Source organism: Gopherus evgoodei, chromosome 1, assembly GCF_007399415.2.
Source record: "Gopherus evgoodei ecotype Sinaloan lineage chromosome 1, rGopEvg1_v1.p, whole genome shotgun sequence".
NCBI classification, from domain to species: domain Eukaryota; kingdom Metazoa; phylum Chordata; order Testudines; family Testudinidae; genus Gopherus; species Gopherus evgoodei.
The window spans coordinates 51,353,596-51,377,921 of NC_044322.1; the positions used below are offsets into that span (position 1 = coordinate 51,353,596).

The 24,326-nt window shown below is 37.8% G+C and overlaps 1 protein-coding gene across 1 annotated transcript in view; it reads left to right on the forward strand.

Annotated features, from left to right (window-relative positions):
- COG6 (component of oligomeric golgi complex 6) overlaps positions 1–24,326 on the forward strand; it is a 75,953-nt gene that overhangs the window by 32,203 nt on the left and 19,424 nt on the right. Inside the window, exons 9-13 of the mRNA XM_030563975.1 lie at positions 2,613–2,741; positions 2,830–2,921; positions 12,118–12,182; positions 17,626–17,717; positions 19,443–19,560. Of these exons, the coding sequence (XP_030419835.1) occupies positions 2,613–2,741; positions 2,830–2,921; positions 12,118–12,182; positions 17,626–17,717; positions 19,443–19,560 (496 nt within the window). The remainder of the gene's footprint in view (positions 1–2,612; positions 2,742–2,829; positions 2,922–12,117; positions 12,183–17,625; positions 17,718–19,442; positions 19,561–24,326) is intronic.

Here is a 24,326-nt window from a genome sequence, read left to right on the forward strand (position 1 = left end):
TTGAAAACGGGGGCTTTTGTAGATGACGCGTGAGCAGCCACAGCAAGAAGGAACATTTCCCTGCTGATTTCTCAAGGTTTTCTCCACTCTCTTCCCTCCCCCATCTGCAATTATAGCTCCACTGGGAATTTGGTCTATTGTTGGAATAGAAGCTAAAAGAATCCAAATACTATTTTCCTTCTCCATAATGAATACTTATTATAAAGCTGTAGTAAATACACCATTTCAAGTACAGATAATAATTAGTTTTTGCTGAATTTTTTATACAATGCAGAATTATGTCATAATTATATTGTATTTTATTGTGGGTAAAAAGAAAAGTATAATTTTCTATTTCCTCTTGCAAACATAATTATCAGTGTTATGTTACAGTTCTCGAAACTGATGAGAACAAAATTACAAGATCTCGTCATTTGCCAAATCTCTGATACTCTATAATATCATTGCTTGTTTGGAAAAAAGAATCAATGTGGTTTGTGCAAAACACCTATGGTCTTGTGCTATTTTGGGGGGGAGAGGGAGGAAGGGGCACTGGCACTGCTGTCCCTGTGTTATGGGTAATGAGTTGACGTTAGCTCTCTAGTGCTTTAATCAGATGCTCTTCCGAAATACCAAAATTCATTTAAAAATATACCTTTCACCTGATTCATCAAGCAGTAGCATTTGTTTTGTTAATTTTTTTTTACCAGTGGATGGCAAGCAAACTTAATTTGGGGATAAAATATAATGGATTATGCAGAAATTTAAGTACCTATCAATGTGCGTATTGTTTGCAAAAAAGTAACTAGCAATTTATAGTCAAGATAAATAAAACTTTTCTTATTGATCCCTTCAGCACAGTAACCTCACCACTGATGCAGAAGAACAATACATTGTGAATGAACTGTGTGCAAAAAGAAAATTATTTAAAAAGCAAATACCGTTGCAATCTCAGTGTATATATTTTTTAAAAGTACTTATTGGTACATGACTACCACAAATCCTTCTTTACCTTATGTCATACAGAATGTGATTCTGTCCAGTGATCCTTTAAAACATTCACAAAATTTATTGAAAATGCGGTAGAGCTTTCTTCAGCCTTTGGAAGCTGGGGGCAGTAACGCTCCTATTTAGAACATTCTGATAATATATGATTACTTTTTCCTCTTTGCAGAGAGAGAAGATTGCATTTGCTTTCAGTATTCTCAAGCTTAGAGGGGAAGTAAAAGTAGATATACAAAATAAAATTAATAAAATGAATAAAGAGGAAATGTGTAGTAATCAATATAAACCAGAAGCTAGGAATTGTAAAAAATTATTATGAGAAACAAAAGAATACAAGGAAAAATTCTATATCCAGTAAAGATAAGGACCCATAAGGAGGAATTTATGTATACAAAAAGAATTAAGTGATATTGGTCTGTTACTAGTTGAAAATGGTAGAAATGTCAATAATAATGCAGCAAAGGCAGAAGTGTTCTGTATTTGGGAAAAAGCTAGATAAAGTAGTCATACCATATTCTGATACTAAGTAACTAAGGAGGATGAACAACAGCAGCTACTACAGTAAAATGTTTTAAAATCATCAGGTCTGGATAGTTAGCATCCACAAATTTTAAAGAGCTGGTTAAGGAGCCCTCTCGATCATGAATGTTGGTTTTCAATAAGTGTTGGAACACTGGGGAGGTCCCCAGAGACTGAATGGAAAATATTTGTGCCAATATTTTAAGAGTGTAAATGGGATAATATGGTGATTATACGCCAGTCAGCCTGACATGGATCCTGGGCAAAATAATGGAATGATTCATTTGGGACTCTATTAATAAAGTATTTAAAGGGGTGTGTGTAATGGGGTGTTCCCCCACACTAACCTGGAAAGAGTTAATGTGGCCCAGAAGGGGTAAGTAACCCGATAGGCCACATCTGAGGACGAGTCAGGCTTGATAAGCAAGCACTGACTGAGAATGAAGCCCAGCTGAGCAGGAGCAGGCAGGCTAGTATAAAGCCAGGAAATATGTAGCAGAAAAAGGGCTGCAGCATGAAGGCCTATAGTAACTCTCTGGGTTTAGAGAGGAAAAGGAGGAAACATGGGGAGAATTGAAGCCCTGGGGTGCTGGCCCTGAGGGAAAGGTTTACACAGAGGAGGAGGGACAGGGAAGCCTGATAGAGGTGGAATAGGGAAAGGCCCAGGAAAAGGGCAGTAAGGTTTTGGATGGTGCAGACCATGGCTGCTGGTTCAAGGGTCCCTGGGCTGGAACCAAGAATATTGGGTGGGCCGGGGTTCCCTTACTAGCTACTGGGAAAGTGAGTTGGAGGACTGTTGGGAATGATACCGTCAGCCAGTCCTGTGAGACTTTAATAACTTATTGTGATCTGGCCAGAGGTCCAAGCCATAAAGAAGGTTTTAGTTTTCTTAAAAAGAAAAAAAAAATGCAAAGAGAGGGTCATAGTGAATCAGATTTTTACAGCTAAATCACAAACCTCAAAATTTGGACTTTGTATATTGGAAACATTGACGCAACCTTATATATACCCAAATGAATGGGCACCAGTACAGTGCTCTTAAATTAGGCTAATGTAAATTGTCAGGGATAAAATATTTTTTTCTGACGATCTTCATGTTTCAATTACAGGTACACCCTGGATGAGTTTGGAACAGCTAGAAGAAGTGCAGTAGTCCGTGGTTTTATTGATGCTCTTACCAGAGGAGGTCCAGGCGGTACTCCCCGACCTATAGAAATGCACTCCCATGATCCTTTGAGGTAGGATAGTAGTGAAACTGTGAATTACATAATCTTTTTGTCATTTATACAATAAATCCTTTATGTAGCAATTCTTGTTTTTATTTAGATATGTAGGAGACATGTTGGCATGGCTGCATCAAGCTACTGCTTCTGAAAAAGAACATCTGGAAGCTATGTTAAAGCTTGTAACTACTCAAGGTATTATTAGATTTTAATGCATATTTTGCAAATCTGTAGAAACTGAAGTTAGTAGTGAGCAATATGCCAGAAAATTACAACAAAACTCCTAGAGTGGACTTCAGTTGCTCCACTGAGGATAAATGGTATTGTAAATGACTTCAGAAAATGTAATAATTCAATTTGCTAGGAAGAAAACCATTAATCAAAGAGAATATTTCAGAGTTCACTAATATGTGCATTTTCCTGCCCTCTCAATATATTTAGATTTAGAAGGGAACTTTTCATGCTAGACTTCAGAACTCAAGTGCATTTCTGAAAAGGAACTTTGTAAAAATGCCATTGTAGTGTACCCTGCTTGTATCTTGGGAATTTTGGTATCAGATTTACTTTTTCTAGTAAACAAATATTTTTCTAACAGCCTGCACTGCATGCTCCTGCCCAGTCTATGAGGCAAGTCTGGCTTCCTTCCATCTTGTACCATTAAAATGGTCCAAATGCCAAATAGGACCCCTGGTTACACCTATGCAACTCTATCATTTTCAAATTCTTCTGCATCAACTAGTCCACAGAGCCTGCATTGAGTCTTCAGCCTGCTTGCAGCTTTTGAGGCAGATTTGGACCTGTTGTCAGCAGTACAGTGGTAATCCCTGTAGAAGATGCCAGTGTTATCTACCTCCGTAGCTACAACCAGGGGCTTGTTACAGTTGAGCGTACATGGCTCACCTATAACAGGTATTGAGAGTTACCAGTGAAAGCCAAGTTCTTGTCATACTGACATATGAACAGCTACTTGAACCTTAACTGGTTCACAGGGCCCTGCCCTGGGATTTAAATTTAATATGATTTGTTTAACGCACCCTTGTTTTCCTATACTTTTGGAAATAGAAAGTGGCATTCCTAATAGATGTCACATCAGCAAGAAGGGTGTTGGAAGAGCTCCCAGTTTCCGTCAAACCACAATAAGGCCAAAGATTGAGAAGTGTGGAAATTTTGTCCTATTTTGTGGTTATGTATATTTTGTCCTTTGAAAATGTTTAAACATTTTCAACTATCCCCAACTCTCACCACATTATCAGTTGTTCTGCTCCAGTTATAGGCACACTATAAAAGTTAAAGTTTTTGTACCGTGTTTAATATATTTATTTACTGACAATCTGATGGGGTGTCCCATTACAAACTCCAGACACTAAAGAAGGGGGAGCAAGAAGTCCAGACACTGCTGTGGGGTGTGGAAGAGGAAAAGACATGTCAATTCCATTAATTTTACATGTGCCACGGGAGCCCTATGCTTCCACTTCTTTTGGCAGGAGACACTCTCTTAGGAAGAGCTCTCTGAAAGCTGGAATCTCAGAGTCCATCTCCATGCTCTGCTTTTGCTGCAGTCTGTGCCTTACAGTCACTCCTCTCCCCACAGCCTCACTTCCCACTCTGAAATCACTATATACTGGAAGTGTAAGGCTCTCTACTTAAATGCTCCCTTCTGAGGTTATATAGTAGGAATTGGGGGTTAGTTGCTTTACCACACGCACTGCTAGTATCTATAGCCATAACCACCCTTAGCCATAGACTGGACCAACGTATCTGACGATATGAAGTCTAGGAATTTGAGTAGCAACTGTGTTAGCCTGTATCAGCAAAAATAACAGGAGTACTTGTGGCATCATAGAGACTAACAAATTTATTTGAGCATTAGCTTTCGTGGGCTACATCATCGGATGCATAGAAGGGATCTTACAGTAAGAAGATATTTATACGTACAGAGAACACGAAAAGGTGGAAGTACCCATATCAACTGTAAGAGGCAAGGAGTGTGCATGGGAAGAGTGTCTGACCTCAATTCCTGTTTAGTTTTCTGAGAGAATCAGGAACCTAACTGAGAACCCATGACAGGCTATCCAAAACTGGGAGTCTCCTGGGGAAAGCTGCACTCCAATAACGTAGTCTTAAGGCAAACCCAGCATTCAAGCTCAAAGTAAAATTTCATTTATCACAAAAATAGGTCACTCGTCATTCTCTCCAAATTCCAAGCATTCTGGAGAGAACATCGTGCACAGAGATGTTAAACTGATAAACTGCAGGAGAATTTTCAAGCAGGATATGAGGACTCCAAATCATCCACAAGCCTGTTAGGTGAGACTACTCACTAAGGGCCTATTCCAGCTCCTATTGAAATCAACTGGAAGGCTTAGGTGGGAACTGGATCAGGCCATGAGCAGTAGCTACATCCTGAGTGAAGAGATTATATTCCTTGTATAAATAAATATGGAAAGCTGCTAGTTGGTCACCACTGAGTATGTCAACTAAGGTAATACAAGATCATTATATAACCCTCAACTGATGTAGCCTTCAGGTGACTGGTGTTGTACAGTGAGGTAGCTCAGTAAGATGCCACAACCAAATTCTATCATAAATAATTTTTTTAGTTAAATAGTTGTTAACTTCAATGTCTACCTCCCAAAATTCACACTTCTTAGTAAGCCCCATGTAGGATCTATGAATCCATCAGCAATGAAGAAAAGGAAAATGTATGAATCACCTGAAAGCTTCCTTTAGTCTGCAAACACAAGGCCATAGGTCCAGCCCTCCCTACAGAATGCGGGGGAAGGGGAGTGAGGAGGATGGAGGTTTGGTGTTGATGGAGGAAAAACTGTTCAAGGCTCAAGTGACACATTTGAAGAAAAATGTGAAAAGTCCAAGCTCACGTTTTAAGAAAACTGCCCTTTTGTTTTTGAAGAAAAATAGTCAAATAGCACATAATCACATGCTTAAAAATAGTTTAAAACCATTTAAAAGCTTTGCATTTCAAGCTCTAACTTTTAATTTAGTCGAATAACTGTGCTGTTTTAAATTTGAAAGGGCTAATAGCAAGTGCAAAGAAATTTTACCCCTCACATTGTAGAGCCAGAAAAGAGGCAGATTATCTCTCCTTCCATAGAGCTAAGTTGCTCCAGCAGAGAGAAATAGCAAAGACTTTCCTCTCCTTCAGAGTTTCTGAGCTCCACAGGAAGGGAAGAATCTCAAGAATTCTGCTAAAGGGAAGCAGCAGAGACTCCCCATCCTGTGAAGTTAAAGGGACTCCACTGTAAAGCATCCAAAACTGAGGGGGAGAAAGATACTTGATATGTTCCTGCCTGTTACTGACATCTGCTTTCTGCCACTATGCTGGTGTCTCCTAAAGCTCTGTGACTTTGAGGGGAAAAAATGGAAACTATTGTGCAATTAATGGAGCTGGCAGGTTTATTTTTATTAAATGAAAATTGCCAAATTAAATGCAAAAACAATCTACATTAATGTGTGTTTATGCATGCAGTATCAGGGATTTGGAGCAGTCAAATTTTTTAATTGCTCTGCTCCAGCTCCGCTCTGGCATCAATAATGACTGCTCCAGCTCTGCTCCAACTCCCCTCCACGATCCGACTCAAATTAATTTTTTACTAAATAAAAGTGCATACTGTAATTTTGAAAAAACATTGTTTTAAAAGTCTGAATAAAAATAATTTAAATGTTTACAAGCTAGAATCATTCATAATTCATTCCGTAAAAAATTATTGCAGGAATCAAGTCGTCTTTCATAGCCTGCCGCAAATCATTTAGAATTAACTTTAAAGCCGAAAAAAGTCACTCTCCACTAGCTTGAGTTGTTGGCATGCTCAAAGCAGTTATACAGGCAGCATGAATGCGGTGTGGGTAGCTGTGACTGGCCTCAAAAACTTAACCTTTAGCCTACCAATAGACTCAATCACCTCACAATCTTCCAGAAAGTTTCTCTCAAATAATACTTCATTACAATTATGAATTGCAGAAACTCGCCGGTGTCTTTCTTGTTAATCCAGTTCCTTTTTTGAAGTCATCATCTTCTGAAGAACTGATGCTTGAATTATCTCCATTTCCCTGTGATGGTTGAAGACGTCTCAGGGATGGACTCTCGAATGAGTTCAGAATGGAGACTGAAGTTTGAGAACAGCCTGCTATTTCTGAAGGATGTGAACTTTCCGAAACCACAAATTCAGTTGTTGACTTCTTTTTGTTGTGTTCGTTTTCTTCAACCTCTTTCACAGAGTTCAAATGTAGCAATAGGTTTTGTTTCTCTAGTTGTCGAGCAATATCAAGGAGCCCTTCCTTTTGCCTTTGGTATTTCCCATGAAGTAAGAAGAATCCGGTACCGTGGGTCAAAATAACGCCAGCAAGGAAATGAATATTGTCAAAAAGCTTCTCTTCACGTTTCTGCATGAAGGATAGAATTCCTTCTGCAATTTGTCCACCATTTTCTTTCAAGAGTTTTGACAGTTTTCGCCATTCCTTCATTAAAACTCCCGGGGTTACATTGACAGCTTGAAGATTCACAGTTGTTTGGTTTGGCTTTGCCAAGAGGTCTCGCAGGTCTTCACTTCGTCCCATTCAGCTTTTGTTAACTTGAGTTCTCTTGTTCCAGCAGCAGCCACTTGTTCCCAGTAAAACTGAAAAACAAGAAGCCAATCAATCATCGCAAATGTTGAACCCCAGCGAGTCACAGTATCCAATGATTGAGTTACCCCATGTAGATCAAGCAGAACACTTTGAATACTTGGGATTCGTAGATTGACAACAACTTGTCGAATTTTTGCCAGAAATTTCTTTGCATGTTCTTTGTTCAGTCCATCCCAGATTGCCAACTAAAGAGTGTGAATACCACACCTCATCAGTTGGACTTGTTGAGTCATCCTCATGAAGCCATGTTGGAAGTATGAGGCTAGGGTCATTAACCCGTTGCGCAGTAGCATCCATGTTGAATTCAATTTCATCCATTCCTTTAGTTCCTTTCTCAGGCAGAATAGCTTCAGTTCTGTCCACATCCCTGTTCTTGGAGGTAGAAATGGTTTCATTGTCCTCACTGAAATTTTTGATGGCACACATCATGTTTGCTGGATTGTCAACGCAAATGCTCAGCACTTGCATTTCACTGATCCCAAATTTTTCTAAAATAGCTTTTACTTGACTTTTCACATATCAAGAATTGTGGCGCCCTTCAGTGTCGAGTATGTCCAAGGTTTTTACCACAGCTTTATCTTTTCCCTTCTTCGTAGTACTGAGCATTGATTGCAAGGAAATTTCTGTTTCCGTGGGTTGCCGCATCCATTTTCAGGTAGCACAGTTTTTGAGCCAAAGCTTACTTGAGCTCTTTGTGACCAGACTCAGATGTGCTGACAACTAAATGATTAACTGCATCATGCCCCATCGAAAAACCAAGCTGCCGACCCATTTCACGTGCAATTTTTTGGAAACCTTTATTCTTTAGCCTGAAGGTAGTGAGTGGTGTTGAACTCAAGCAAACCATTTCCCTCAGCGCTTCACGAAAAGTATTGGCATCCGTGGTAACTGTAACCTTTGAGGACTTCGAATATGAGTCAAGCTTTGTTTGCTTAATTTTGGGTTTCTTTTCAGATGAAGCTCTGCAAAAAAATCTTTTCTCTAGGAGTTTTCAAAGAGTCAGATGAAAGTCCTTTTAGCCATGTCAGCTTTCTGTTTTGCCTCATCTTCCTGGTCCTTTTTTGTAACCAGAGCCACATAGTTTTCAGAATGGTTATGTTTTACATGGCGCCAAAGGTTGAAACTTTTCACAGCACTTGTTTCACTTTTCTTAAAGCTACATGGTCTAAGCTTGCCATTCACTTCCTTTTCCACCTTGCATGGTGCCGATTTCTTCTTTCCTTTTCCTCAAAGCCCAAACTTGGGCTTTTCAAATTCAAAAGTAAAGATGTCGTTGAGATCCTTTTCCGTAAATCGGCTATCAGTCATGGAGGGCAGATTTGATTTTTTTGTTGAAACCATAGCCAGATCTTCTTGTGCAGCTACCGCATCCAAATGTTTCTTATGATTTTCGAAAAGCAATGAACAAAAGCATTACATTTTTTTATAATGTACCTGCTTGTGATATCCTAACCACTTAAGGTACTTTGAATTTATTTTGGATTTTCTGGACAAAAATGATCGCATTTTCTTTTTACACAAAATTATTATTAAAGTATATTTTAATATTTTAACGTTTCTTGCAGTTTTAATGAAGTAAGAAGTATTTTTAATATACATAATTAATATACATTTTTATTTATAAACTGCAAGTTAGTTTTTCTTATGAAATTTTGCAGTAAAAATATTTGAAATATTTTCCAAGTTTTTAATTAATATCTCAAAAATGCTTTAATATAGATATATCAATGAAATTTGGTACATGCCATAGCATTAGTACGTGCTATCACTGTTCTACAACATTAATTGTTGGGAAGTAACGAGGCTACACGTTACAAGGTTGAAAATAAACTTCAATGGGAAAGCGGAAGATTTTCGGAAATATGTTTTTGCTTCATCAACCTGAATAGATTATACAAGAGAGAACCTGTTATTTGCTCGATCTTGTATAATGTTTCCAGCCTGATGAAGGAAAAATATATTTCTGAAAATTTGCTCTCTTTACTAAAAGGACTGTGCTTGCAGTTTGAATCCGCTTTCCCGTTAAAGTCTATTTCCAACGTTCTATCGTACAACATCATTCAAATAAAAGCATTTAAACTACAGGCGTCATGAACTGGGGGGACTGGGCCAATTTTATTTAATATTTTTTAAAATCTTTGACTATTTAACAGATACGACCCTTGAATATGATTTAATGCTAAAACATACATTAAAATGGTACTCTTATTTTGTATAATTAACCATTTCTGAGAAAACTTTACACATTTTAATCTGCTTAGATGGTTAGAATGATAGAAACAATTTTACTCATTACTTATTTTTCAACTTTGGAACCATAAATTTTAAACGTGATAATAAATAACCAAAAATTATTAACTTATTATGGAACATAATATTACTGCTTGTAGCCAGGGGCAGTCATCGACAAGCCTTTCTTGATATATGAAATAAAAATGACCAACTGCCAGTTCGGAACACCTATGGTTTAAATAATTTTGGATAATGTAATATGGTAGCACATACTAACACTAAGACACAGACATAATTTCATTACTTTGTATTAAAGCATTTTTGAGATATTAATCAGAAATTAACTTTTCATCACTTCCTTCAAGTGACTGTAGCTCCCTGAGGAAGAATTTTAGGACACATGTTCACAGAAATGTTTTTTTCTTAAAATGACCTAAGGATTCACCCCCAAAGTTGTGCTGGACATTTTCCAATCACTCTGGATATATCACAAAAATCACTCCTAATTCATGCCAAAATGTTTACTGTATATTCATATGCCTGCTGCACACAACTTTTTTTCAGTAAATTTAAAATTACAAACAACACTACCAAAAGACTGTTGAACAGATGACATAAAATAAGTCCGCCAGAGTGATACGGGAGCATGTACAAATGAACAAATGTACCGGTAACGGGAGCCTGTGTGAGAAATGAGCTTAAGTGATTAATATCTCTTGCGTATCTTTAATATAGCAATAAACAAAAATATTATTTTTTTTTGCAATATACCTGTTTATGATATCTTAAATGTTGCGTCTTGCGTCACACTTTTTCATAATCGCAGCACTTATCGCGTCTCGTTGATCAACCCTTACAAAAGAAGTATCAACACATACTAATCTATGTGAGTACACACTCACCTAAGCTTGGCACAAGGTTGGGAGCAGTCTGCAGTGTTGCCGAATGTCTGATAATTATCTGATTCTTTAATAAAACATATCTCCAAAAAACTTTGTAATTTTGTGTCTGTACATTAAATCTTGATTTCAGCCAAAGTGAGAATAACTGTGACATATTATGTAAAGTGGTAAAGTAGATGTTAATATCAATTGTTATACAATCTGAAACTTTTTGACACCTTTAGGACTTTCTTGCTAAATATCATTTATTTTGGATTGTATCAGAGGGGTAGCCGTGTTAGTCTGGATCTGTAAAAGCAGCAAAGAATCCTGTGGCACCTTATAGAGTAACAAACGTTTTGGAGCATGAGCTTTCGTGAGTGAATACCCACTTCATCGGATGCAGTCCATTTATTTTGCATTGAAAATGGAAAAAAAAAAAAAAAAGGGGGAGCAGTCAAGATTTTTCTGTGCTCCGGCTCCGCTCCAGCTCTGGGCAAAAACCTGCAGCTCCACTGCTCTGTGCTACTGCTCCGCGCTCCAGCTCCGGGCTCCGCTCCAAAGCCCTGTGTAGTATGAACAAATCATTGTTGCTGTGTGTAAAGTATATTACTACCTGAATTTTTACTTTTCTGCAACTTAAAATGTAACCCATATGCATTAAGATATAGATTTTTCATTTTTAACCTGTTTTTAATCTACTATTGTGTATGTGGGCAAGGATTTATTGTTTTGATGTGCACTAAAATGATAGCCTTACAGGTAAGCTCTATTAAAAGGGATAATGCAGAATCAGGAACATCTCTTTTAGATAATAGTAGTTACAAAATAGGTGCATGTCTCTTATGTTAGCTGACTTTCCTTATTGACAATGTTTATACATGTTAAATTTCTGAATGACTATTGATTTACCAATTTATGGCATTTAAAACTCTTAATTCAGTGTAGTTGCCTTGTTTTAGTTGCTTCTGCATAAACAACCTCTTTAAGGTTAATATAAAATGACGTGACTTGTCTCTGATCCTGCTTCCCAAGGATTACTGTGTTCACTATTCGTGTCTTCATTTTGCAGCTGACAGATAATCTGTTTTGGTGTGAAATAGGGAGGTAACGTGGTCTAGTGTCACCTGATTTTATCACGTGGCTTAACCACACTTAGTTACAGTTTACCTCATGGGCCTCATCTGAGGTTGAACTCATGTTGATAGGTTTTAAATTACAATTAGAGATTTACTGTCTCTGATGATATATTTTGAGACAGTATTATATTGAGACCTGTAGGGCAGGTATTTCTAGTTGGAAAAATTTATGACAATACTGTTTTTCTGTTTCATGACAAGAAGACAGGACAATAGTTTGTTGGTTTATTTTGTGAGGAAGGATGTGTTTGCACTAATCACTTGAACTAGCTAAGGTCCCAATGAACAGGTATATGTTTATGGTATGCTATGGCAGGGAAGTAAGTGTGGTTAAAACATAGTGCATATGTATCTTACGTACCAGTTTTTCCAGGGTGCATGTAAATTGCTTTTAGTGAAGAGGTATGACTTAAGATAAAATTAGCAAATGTGTGGAAGAAAAGAAACTAAAATAAATTTGTATAATGCTTACTGTATGTTTTCTTTTAACTGTAGGTGTGGAAGAAAATGTACAAGAAGTAGTTGGTCACATCACAGAAGGTGTCTGCAGACCTCTGAAGGTGGACTATTTTGTTTGTGTGTGTTTTTTGTGTGTTCCTACTGCTCATTAAAGCTGTATTATGTTTTTATTACAAAATGCTTTTTATCATATCTCAGCTGAAGACAGTAACAGTGTATTATCAAGAGTGGTACATGCATAACTTGAATATTGGGGGATTTTATTAGGGCCCTACCAAATTCACGGCCATGAAAAACGCCTCATGGACCATGAAATCTGGTCTGCCTCCCATAAAATCTGGCCTTTTGTGTGTTTACCCTATACTATACAAATTTCACAAGGGAGACCAGTGTTTCTTATATTGAGGATCCTGACCTAAAAGGGAGTTACAGGGGGGTCACAAGGTTATTTTAGTCGGGGTGTGGTATTGCAATGCTCACTTCTGCCTGGGTTTCAGAGCTGGACAGCCAGAGCACAGTAGCTGCTGACTGGGCACCCGGCTCTAAAGGCAGTGCCCCACCAGCAGCAGTGCAAAAGTAAGGAGGCCAATACCATATCATGCCACCCTTACTTCTGCACTGCTGCCTTCAGAGCTGGATGGCTAGAGAGTGGTGGCTGCTGACCGAGGGCCCAGCTCTGAAGGCAGTAGTGCAGAAGTAAGGGTGGCAATATCATATCATACCATCTTTCCTTCTGCGCTGCTGCTGCTGGTGGTGGCTCTGCCTTCAGAACTGGGCAGAACTGCTACCACTCTCAGACCACCCAGCTCTGACAGCAGCATCACCGCCAGCAGCAGCACAGAAGTAAGGGTAGCAGTATCGCAACACCCACTACAATAACCTTGTCATGCCCCTCCTCCCCCACTCCTTTTTTGTGTCAGGACCCCTACAATTACAACACCGAGAAATTTCAGATGGTAATATTTGAAACCATTACATTTATGATTTTTTAAATCCTATGACCGTGAAATTGACCAAAATGGACCGTGAATTTGGTAGGGCCCTAGATTTTATTAAATTTAAGTTTTTATAGCACATCTGTATTTAAAAAAGATCTTCCCATTTTATGTATGGTTCTAAGGCATTCTGATCCATATCGGATGTCTTCCAAAGTTCAAGGGTGCTCAGATCCAGTGTTCAGATTTGGGACTAGTCATAAAAGCTGCCTTTTCCTTTCTAGAAAGGCAAAGAAAGGAAATTTCTGAACTTGGAGTTAAAGTGATTTACAGTACTGCGTCTTTAGCTTTGAGTGCAAAATACTGGGTGAAACACTGGATTAAGAACACATTTAATTGAGATTCCTAATAAACATGTAATTGTGCAACAAATGAGAGATTAGAGGACTCCATCATTTTTCAAATCATCATTCTACCTCATTGCATATAATAGAAATGAACTCTGTTCATTAAGTATAATGAAAAACCTACAAATCAGATACATGACATTGCCGTACTTATTATAATTTAGACTCAGCACAAATAAATAAATTCAGGCTAATTAATTTAAAATTAGTAATCTACTAATAAGGCATGCTTCCATACAATCTATAAATCATTTTTTTAAAGTAGAAAAATTAGGATATTTCAAGGAATTTTATACTATCTGACTAGCTGACTAATTCTGTAAAATGTCTGGTAATCTACATATTAAAAAGCAGGTTGTGGCTGAAATATCCCCATGTCCTTGACTGGAGAGGTGAAAAATTGAAAGGAGGATCAGAAAGTAATGGGGGGGAAGAGAGAGAGAGAGAGAGTGTGTGTGTGTGTGTGTGTAAGAAAAGACAAAGGAGAAAGCACCATTAATCATATAAACACCATAACATTTTACAACTTGCTTCTCACGATATACTGCAGCACCCTCCTTTTCCCTAAGCATTTGAAAGTTAGATGTTAATGTAATACTTCTTTTAAGATAGACTTGCTTTTCTTCTCTGATTACTTCTTAATATATAAAGGATTTTATATGACTTTTTTTTTATGGTTTAGCCTTGTTTATAAAGATGTCTCTTTCCTTGTAATTTCCGAACATTTGAAGAAATAGTTTGGTTATATGGAATAGAATTTTGTCCCATTTCTTAAAGATATTTTACTTGTGCTTAGAGATCTTAAAGGTCACAATTTTCAAGCTTAGGTGCCTAAAATAAGTGAGTTAAAATAAAAAGTAGGGCTGTCAATTAATCGCAGTTAACTCAAGCGATTAACGCAAAACAAATTAACTAGATTTTTTAAAAGTTGCAACTAATACAGATTTAATTGCACTGTTAAACAATAGAATATCAATTTAAATTTATTACAAATATTTTGGATGTTTTCTAAATTTTTAAATATTGATTTCAGTTACAACACACAGTGTAAAGTGCTCACTTTATATTTTTATTACAAATATTTCACTGTAAAAAAGATAAACGAAAGATAGTATTTTTCAATTTACCTCATACAAGTACTGTAGTTCAAATTCTTTAGCAATTTCTTTAGCAATTTTTAGTGCAATCGCTCAGCAATTGGCTGAACAAGAAGTAGGACTGAATGGACCTGTCAGTTCTAAAGTTTGTGAGGGCAGGTTTGTTTTTTTAATTCTACATTTATAAGTTGTGATTTCACGATAAAGAGATTGCACTACACTACTTGTATGAGGTTAATTGAAAAATACTATCTTTTGTTATCTTTTTACGATGCAAATATTTTTAATAAAAATAAAGTGAGCACTGTATACTTTGTATTCTGTGTTGCAATTGAAATCAATACATTGGAAAATGTAGGAAACATAAAGATAAATTTAAATTCTATTATTTAACAGTACAATTAAAACTGATTAATTGTGATTATTTTGTTTAATCTCACGATTAATTCTGAAGATTATTTTTTTAATTGTTTGACAACCCTAATAAAAAGTAGCCTGATTTTCAGAATGGCTGAAATATGCAACTCTCTTTGCTTCAGTGGGACTGGAAAAATAAGGCCACTTTTATTTAGGCACCTGGATAGGAATTAAGGTTGAAAAATTTGATCTGAGTAAGTGAATAACTCTCCCATTTCATTGTAGAGGAGACTGTGATTAAAAATCAAAAAATATTATTTTCCTTCTGATTTTAAAAGGTTTTGATATTCTACTAAAGACAATTGAATATAGAATTCCTAGCATCCTGTCTGTCCTCCCAAAACACACAACCAAAACAAAAAAAAAAATCAGAAAGTTTGATGGTGATAGATGTCAGCCTGGAAAACTTGCCTGTATGGGGAGAAAGAGCTCCCTTATAACTTTTAGCCCAGTAGTTAAGGTATCACTACCAAAATCAAATCCCCTGGTCCAGTGATTTGAACTCGGGACTCCAACATCCCTCGTGAATGCCCTGACCACTGGACATTAAGTTACAAGGGAGGGCCTCCCCTCGGCTTCTTGCTAAAATGCATAGCTACCTAACGCCAAGAGAGGTTTTGCAGCTGAGAATCCCAGGCAGAGGAAAATGCCTCCTTGCAGCCCAACTTGAGGCACCTATCCCCAAGAGGGGTGAAGTTTAATGTATGCCCTTCACTTTGCACCTCCTGTTAGGGGGCTTACTCCTTCACCCTCTTACTTCCCTGGTCCTTCTTGCATGAACAGAGAGCAACAATACCCAAAGTCCAAAGGCGCAAACAATTTGATGTTTATTGGGGTGAACTTCCAGCAAGCATGATTCCAGTTTCCTTCCTTAGTGTCCCCCTTCCCAGCTCTGACACCACAGACCCTTGCCTGTGTCCCTGTTCCTGTTCCCATCCCGTGTTCCCATTTTCCCTTTTAGCAAAATATGATCCCAATTCCCCCAGTCCCTGTTCCTCTGTTCCCATTTCCCGCTCCCCCTCCTGATTAACTGCAGACTATATAGTAAAACCTGCGTTTTGCTTAGCTATTCCTTAACCAATCATTTTACTGAAATTTAACTAACCAATCCTAACATATTGTAACATGGTTATTTAACCAATTATATCCCACCATCTTAATTGGTTTACACCCAACAAATTAATTATACAGTAGACTGACACAATTACAGAACCAGACAGAGACCATGCAGATAAACATACAAAACAATACAGAAGTGAGGATTTCACAACTACATTTATACAGACATAAGGGTTTTCCAGCTGTGTCTATTGATAAGTGAGTTCTTGCCAGACAGGATGCTATCTTCTAGGCTCTTCCCTTTCTCTGGAGGTGATAGGAATATCAGGACAGGATTGTATTCCTAACAGTCCAATAGCACCTTATTTCAATGTGACTAGTTTGGAATGTGAGGATGTGACCATACACTTCCCAGCTTATGGCTGCCTAACTACATCTTAGCTGAAGGCCTTAGCCTGTCACAGTAAGAGAAGGCCATTACACAGATAGTGATTTTGATTCTCTCTTTTATACCTCTATAACTAGCTAAGTGATAAGAATACACCTAAATTCTTAAAGTATAGGCCTTTGCAGACAGGCCTGAATATCTATATCCTAACACCTCCCATTGACTAGCCTAGGTGAGGAGCTGCCTAGGGTGCTGGCTTTTGTATATCCCATTTTGATGCATCTATCTTTCCCCATTCAATGAATGGGGAGCCTAAGTGCCAAACCTCAGGCTTTGTGAATCCCAGTGACTTTCTAGGCGCCTAAAATTTAGGCATGGCAACGCTCAGTGTCACCATGACTAATTTTCTTTGTGAATCTGACCCTGGGATGCTACACTGAGCAGCAGACGAATAATTTGGAAGGATGATGAATGGTTAGCAATATGTAGATGGACTTGTCACATATAAGCACTTGAGGAATAGTGCTATAATAGTCACTGACCATGGTTGCTTCATAAATGCCTAAAAAGTGATTGTGGGGCAGCCCTCTTATGATTGTGTGGAGGCTGCATGTGCCATGGAGGCGAAAGAAGTCAGGCTTGTTTTGCTGTGTAATCCAGCATTTCTTGGCCCAGTCAGCATGTCAATAAATGCATGTATTAGTGTCGAATATATCAGTTTATCTATTGTTAGCAACTCTTTTCAAGATAAAGTACTGGCTAGAGGTCATGACTCGGAGGTGAGATTAAATCAGGTAAATAAACCTAAATAAACCCCCTGATATATCAGTTCTGATTATTCTGCATCTCTGCTGAGTGCTGCCATTGATGATCTGTTGTAATTTAGGGATTTTGCAGCTGTTCTTGCTATTCAGGGCTGGGTGGAATTCCAGTATGTACTGATGCTAATCCACAAAATGATCTCATTATATAGAAATTTCCAGCAACAAGTTGCATACAAAACTCTATGGGAAACAGGGCCATTCTTAAGAAGTGGCATACACCTGCTTGTTTTCTGCCCTTCAGCTTGCTGCAAAAAAATGCCCTATTCAAGAGGAATCCTGCAATATAAGCAGACAATGTGATGTTCTTATGCTGCTTGCAAAGTTTTTGTTCTTGAATATCCCTAATGCACGTAAAAACATAGAGGCTGATTTTCAGAATAGGCCTATAAATAAAAATGATTATTTTTTGTTCCACAGGTCAGAATTGAGCAGGTGATCGTTGCTGAACCAGGAGCAGTTTTATTATACAAAATATCTAATCTTCTCAAGTTCTATCACCATACAATCAGGTATACAGAATTACTAAACATGTTAAGTAACTCTCCTGTTTGAACGTGCACCAATTCTGGTACAGTAAAAAGCACTCCCTCTGTTTTGCTTTGTTTTGTTTTGGGGGGAGGTTGTTTGTTTGAGTTCTGACTGCGCTTAGCTGTGTACAGAACAAAGAGAAAGACACAGCCCTGACCTGAAGTAGTAATCAATTATTGTAATAGAAATCTGTCTGTAAATGGAAAAAAAATTCAACACATAGACATGCTTTATCACTCTGTAGCACTGTAGATATTAAAGTGCACACAAAAAACTACATTAAAAGAATATTAAGGTTGCAAAATTAAACCTCCAAAGTAGGAAATGCCAGAATTAAAGTTACCTGTTGAAAACCTTAGCTTCAGTTTAAACGCTTTACAAGTCTCTGAATATGTACATGGGAACAGTAAAGGCACATCTCTACATAGTCAACCTGGCTGCCAAATTTCAAATCCTACTCTAAAGCATGAGGCAGTACAATTTCTCAGTAAAACAGTTGTAAGAATTTTTTAAATAATTAAACAGCATATTTCCCCTAGTCTTGTTCTCAAATTGGCAGAACCATTTTTGCTAAAACTTTCCAAAAGTGGATGAGGAAGACAACAAGAATTCTTTTTTTTTTTTTGTTAAGATTTAGTAGTTACAAGCAACTGAAAACAATCTTATAATGGGGAGTGTTTGGCAGCCTTAACTATAGGCATTGTTTAAAGGTCAAAGATTATAGTACTGATCCTACTAGCCAAATGTTTTTGTCAAAAATAGAGGGAAACTGATATCTAATTACTATAGCAAGGTCTAATTTGAGACTTTGGTGACTTGGGCTGATAGTGCTTTGAAAACCAAGCTGCTATTTTTTTTAAGAGTGTCACATTAGTCTCATTCAGATATGATAGTTTTTACCCAAGGTAGTCTGTAACTTAGAATCACTTTTAATTTAGACGACAAACTCATATGCAAGAAGCGTGTAGAAAAGTGTCATGGCGTAATGGGTATAACACAGTTGTAGTAAAACTAATAAACTAATTTTACACTTCCAGTAGCCAAGCATGTACATTTTTAAAGTGTTATAGAGTACAATTTTGTGTGTGAAGAGACATATTTATCTGGATAGTAGTGGAGATGAAATGACATTATCAACACATCTTTCTCGTTTGGATTTTATTCTATATAGCAGAAATAAAGTTGAGTATTTTTCCCCCACTATTTAAAAAGACAGTAGCATATTGGATAGGTAAATATTTTTAGCCTATCTTGAAAAAATAAAATATTAGTTTCATTATGTACTATGTTTTCCTGTATAACTGAAAATTTAGCATTTTCTCTTCCTTGTTGGCTTTAAATATTCAAACAAAAACTCACTAAGGCAAAACGTGAATTGGATGCTTAGGTAGTTTCCTTTTCAACAAAGCTGTAATTCCAATATTTTTTTAGTGGAATATATTACTTAATTTAAGTTGTGCATATGTTATAGCTGAGATAGTATCTAATTGTTAATTATCTTGGCTGGAGGTGCTTGTTCTCACAAATCATCCTATCTTACAAATTATTATTAGAATTAGTTAATAGGGAAAGCTGTTTCCTATGACAGTTCACTCTGCATTTCCAACTTTTAGACTTGGTGTCATATTCTTGAACCTTGACTAAAATATCTGGATCTGTTTTATTTTTTTCTTGGATTTAACAAAATATTTTCTTTTTTTGTTCAGTGGTATTTTGGGCAACAGTGCAGCTACGTTGTTAACCACAATTGAAGAAATGCATTTATTAAGCAAAAAGATATTCTTCAATAGTCTGAGCCTACATGCAAGTAAACTAATGGAAAAGGTTTGTTTCAGAATTATAAGCTTTTCATATTTTAAAACAAATTCTCCAGTTTTTCCTTAATATAAGGAGACTATTGGAGTAAAAATTGTTGTTTACATTTTGATTCATTATCTTAAAATTGACATTTCATGTTTCCATGCACTCTGTAACACACAGTAAATTATTCACGTTATTGTCCCTACCAGTTGCTCAATTATAGATGTGTGTGCATTTCCGATCAGACTTTTTGTTAGTAGCTTCTGCAGGTCCACACCTGCGCACTATACACCCTCATGCTCCAGACCGAGGGTATATAGGTAGGGACAGACGCACCACCACTCCAGTTCCTTCTCAGCCACCTGTGTAGCTTGAGAGAGAGTGTTGCAGTGTCTGCTACCTAGAATAATAGAATATTAGGGTTGGAAGAGACCTCAGAAGGTCATCTAGTCCAATCCCCTGCTCAAAGCAGGACTAACAAGCTAGCTCCTTAGCTTGCCTATTTTCTTCTTTACTTTTTTAGTATTTTGTCCTTTTTTATTTAGCTTGTAGTTTTCTTCTCTCTTTTATAGCATAAGTTTGTACTTTCATGAGGATTCCCCCCCCACACACATTTGTAGTCATGGCCTTCTCCCCCACAGCCTTTCTTTTGTTTGCAGCCTATCTTACATGGGTTATGCCCAAAACTATGAGCTTCAAACCGTACCAGATCTGTCCCTGTCCTTTCGCCTCAGCAAGGAACATTCCAGCTGCCTCAGAGTCCAGCATCCCATTGAATGTAAGGTCTGCTTTAGATTCAAAAGTAGAGCCAAAAAGATGAGGGAGGACAGATTGAAAGCTACTCCTTATGAATTGCTCCTTGAGACCTGAGGAATATACAGTCCATATCATCTCTGGTACTGCTCAACACATCCCATCCTGAGGAGCAGTGCCCAGGATCACCAGTACTAACCATGTTTCTCTTCCATGAGATTCTCCAGGTGTTGGAAAGACCTGAATCCCCTCTACTACAAGTATCAGAGAGGCATCTGCTGCCGGTATCAACATGTATGCATGCACTGACATATCCTCCAGTACCTCTGCACCTTCACACACAAAGTCAGCCACCGGTATTGATGCAGATGCTAGTACTTACTCACTTGGCCTCCAATACTGACATGGCCACTAGTACTAACACCCCTAGCTCTTCCCTTGGATACAGGGGATGGCACTTCCTCTGACTTGGAAATTTCTGTTGAGGTGGTGGAATTCTTCCCATTCCAGCCTCCGTTCATGGCATACCAAGATGATGAGACTCTAAGTACTAGTCATTGTCCAATCCACACTCCCTCGCAGCAGTACCTTGAGATTCCTTCCCCTTTGCCTATGCTCCTCCACAGTGTGTTTTTTGGAACCTGGGGCTCCCTACAGTGACCAGTTCTATCGGATGTCCCCACATAAGAACCACCATCAAGATGAGTAGGCACCAGTAGATGGGACTCTCTTCGCTAGGGAGACTCTTTGGAAGAACAGGAGCTAAGGGCAGAGGAGGGGACACACCCTTCAAACAAATCCTCTTCCTCCCCAGATGAGGTTGTTATGCCTCCTCCTGCATCCTATGCTGATAATTGCAACATCTTTCAGGAATTGATAAAGAGACTGGCTGAGACTTTGCAGATCCCTCAGAGGAGATACAGGAATCTCAACAATCGATGGTACATATCTTGCATATTTCTCCTCAAGGCAAGATAGCCCTGCTGCTAATGATGCCTTCTTGTTACCTGCCCATACTATTTTGCAAACACCAACTACTCTCTTACCTACATACAAGAGGGCTGACAACTGTACTGTGTGGTAGCCAAGCGCTCGGAGTAACTTTTTTCTCACCATACTCCAAACTTCCCAGATATTTACCTAATATCTGGAACAGTATTGAGTAATTAACAGCAGGTTCACAGTGGCCAGTTGCTCACCAACCAGGGAGAAAAGGTGTCAGGAAAAATGTGTCTCAAGATGGCTTCAGAGGACTGCTCCCAAGTATACTGTATTAGCTAATCTTTTATAACTAACTTCTGCAAAACACATAAGTCATAATGACACCTACTGGATCATCACTTTTCTAACTTTCAATAAACTTTTAATATCAAATTCAAGGTTTTCCAACCAGCATGGTTTTTGGTCTCAGTTGTTTACTTGTCTGCCCCCTCCTCCACTCTGAGTAGCAGAAACTGCCAGCTAGATTTAACCTGGCTTCTGAAAGCCTGTCTCCAAATTAACCCTTAACTATGTGGTGTTCTATTTCATTAATTTAGAGTTGCTGAATGCACATCATATGGTTGCAATTAACTTGATCACATTCTGGGTATACACACCCCTCAAATCCACGGCAACAACTAGTTCAATTTTAAAACTGTAGGTTTTTCTTTGAGGTATGTTTAAAGTCCACCTGGTGGCCATTCACCTACCAGCTGAAGATTTTTGTCTTTGTGACTCTGTGTCCCCATCCTCACTTCATCTCTAAATTCTCTAATCCATCAATGCAGTCAATTACCTGGTTTTTACCACAATTTCAGACTTCACAGGAAAAAGCCAGTCTTCATACCCTGGATGTGAGAGGAGACCTGGCATTCTATATTGACAGTACTGATCCATTTAGAGCCTCCCTTAGACTCTTTATCTTCTTCTTAGAAAGGATGACGGAAGCTCACATCTCCATTCAAAGACTGTCTCTGAATGGGTATCAAGATATATCAGCTGATTTACTTTTGAGTTTCACCTTTATTTAGTGGATAACAAGCAAGCCCCATGGAAAGGGGCCTTAAAAGGACTAATATTTGGGGCTTTATTTTCATTCCTTGACAGATGAAACTGCCCACCATCTTACTGGCTAGTATTTGATGAGTACTTTCTTCCTCGTAGCCCTTATCTTCTCTTTGAGTGATTCTGTAAAGGAGTCCTAATCTTGTGGTATAAAGTGCTTATATCACAAATTCAGAATTGTGTTACTACAGGGTCAAGTCAGATAGAATATAGGCATAAATTATCAGTTTTCAGCAAGACAATGTTGAGTGGGTATCCCAAAGATAGGTTCTAGGATCGGTGGTATTAAATATACTTATCAGTGATGGGAAAATGAGTAAGGTGGCAAAACTTGTAAATGAAAAGATTGTTTCATTTAGTTAAGACTGGAGAAAGTTATCAGGAATTTGAGAAAAACTTAACAAAGCTAGGTGAATGGGCAGTAGGATGTTGATTGAAAATCAATATTGACCTATGCAAGATAATGCACATTAGAAGGAATAGCTTGTGCTATTCATACATCTTATTGGGTTCTATAATAACTGTAAACTCAGTTTAAAGACCTGGGCTGAATGAAGATCTCTGCCCAGTGGGTGGTGGTAATAGTCCAAAAAGCAAACAAAATGTTAGTATGTGTAAACAGTGGGGTAGAAAATAGTACTGAAAATATTATAATTCCAATATATAAATCATTAGTGTTCCCTTAACTAAAATTTAACACAGTATTCTATGTATCTCATCTCAAAAAGTGATATAGCAGAAATAGAGGGGCATTGTGAGAGGCAAAGAAAATGCCAAGGAATATGAAAATACTTTCAAATGCAAGAGGACTGGCACTATTTACAGAGGAAATAAGGGTGTGATAACAGCGATATACAAAATAATGAATGGCATAGGAAGTTCTACTATTATTGAGAATATAGTATAAAAACTCTACTCTCTCATGATCCTACAATAAGATATTCAATAAACTTAAGTCTAAAAATTGATAAAATATTCATATGGTAATATATACAAATACAATATTTTTAAGGGTTAAAGGAATTAAAAGTGTTAAATGGTTAATGGGGTTAAACCAACTGCTAAATGTCTCATGTGAGGAGGAACAGGTTATTTCATAATTGTCCCTACAGGTTGTTTTTCATATTCCTCTGAGGCATCTGGTTTGGTTTCCTGTTGTGATAATTGGGCACAGTAATTTACCCTAATTGTGGGCTCAACTGTATGTAAAGGTTCATAAGATATTTATGGGAAAAGACAAAGGGAGACAGACTGTATTAGTCCAAACAAAAAGGCCTACTGATATAACTTAAGAACTGTGTTAAGACCATGCTTGGTAAACAAGGAAAGTGTGGTCCAGAAATCAGTGAACCAAAATTGGCATGTCAAACTGGGCCTAATTGGTGGACAAAATGTTGAGGGGGTGGAATATATTTCTCACCATTCCCTTTGTGGATCCTGAAAGAGAGAGACTTCAGGAGAGAAATTGGCTATTGGAGGGAGCGTCGCCACCATGGCTGTTACTCCCACCATCTCCTGGGGCTCTGGGCCTTCGTCACCCTGATCCTGAGAGATGTCCAGACCAAACTGGGCCAGAAAGAGGGACTCAGATGATATCACAATCTCTATGCTCCAGCTGAATCCCAAACACGGTCTGGAATGAAATGAGATGAGACTTTAGCAGCAGCAGCAGCTCCAATCCATCTCAGCTAGCTGCTGCTTCTCTTTTCACCAAAAGGATGATATTACCATCTTTGTTACTATGTGAGACCGTCAACGAGGAGGGGTTTCTTTCTAAAAATTCCAGCTAAAGGATAAGGGATGTTAAATGAAAGCCTTACCTAATTATTTAAATTTAAAATACTCTAACTGGTTCTCCCCCCTTCCCCCCGCCCCTTTTTTTTTTTTTAATACAAAGTTAAAAGGTGTTTTAAGGGAGTGTTTGTCATGGCATTAAAGAGAGCTGAGGTCTCTGTATACCAAATCCTCTACCTTGTTTAACAATTTAATGT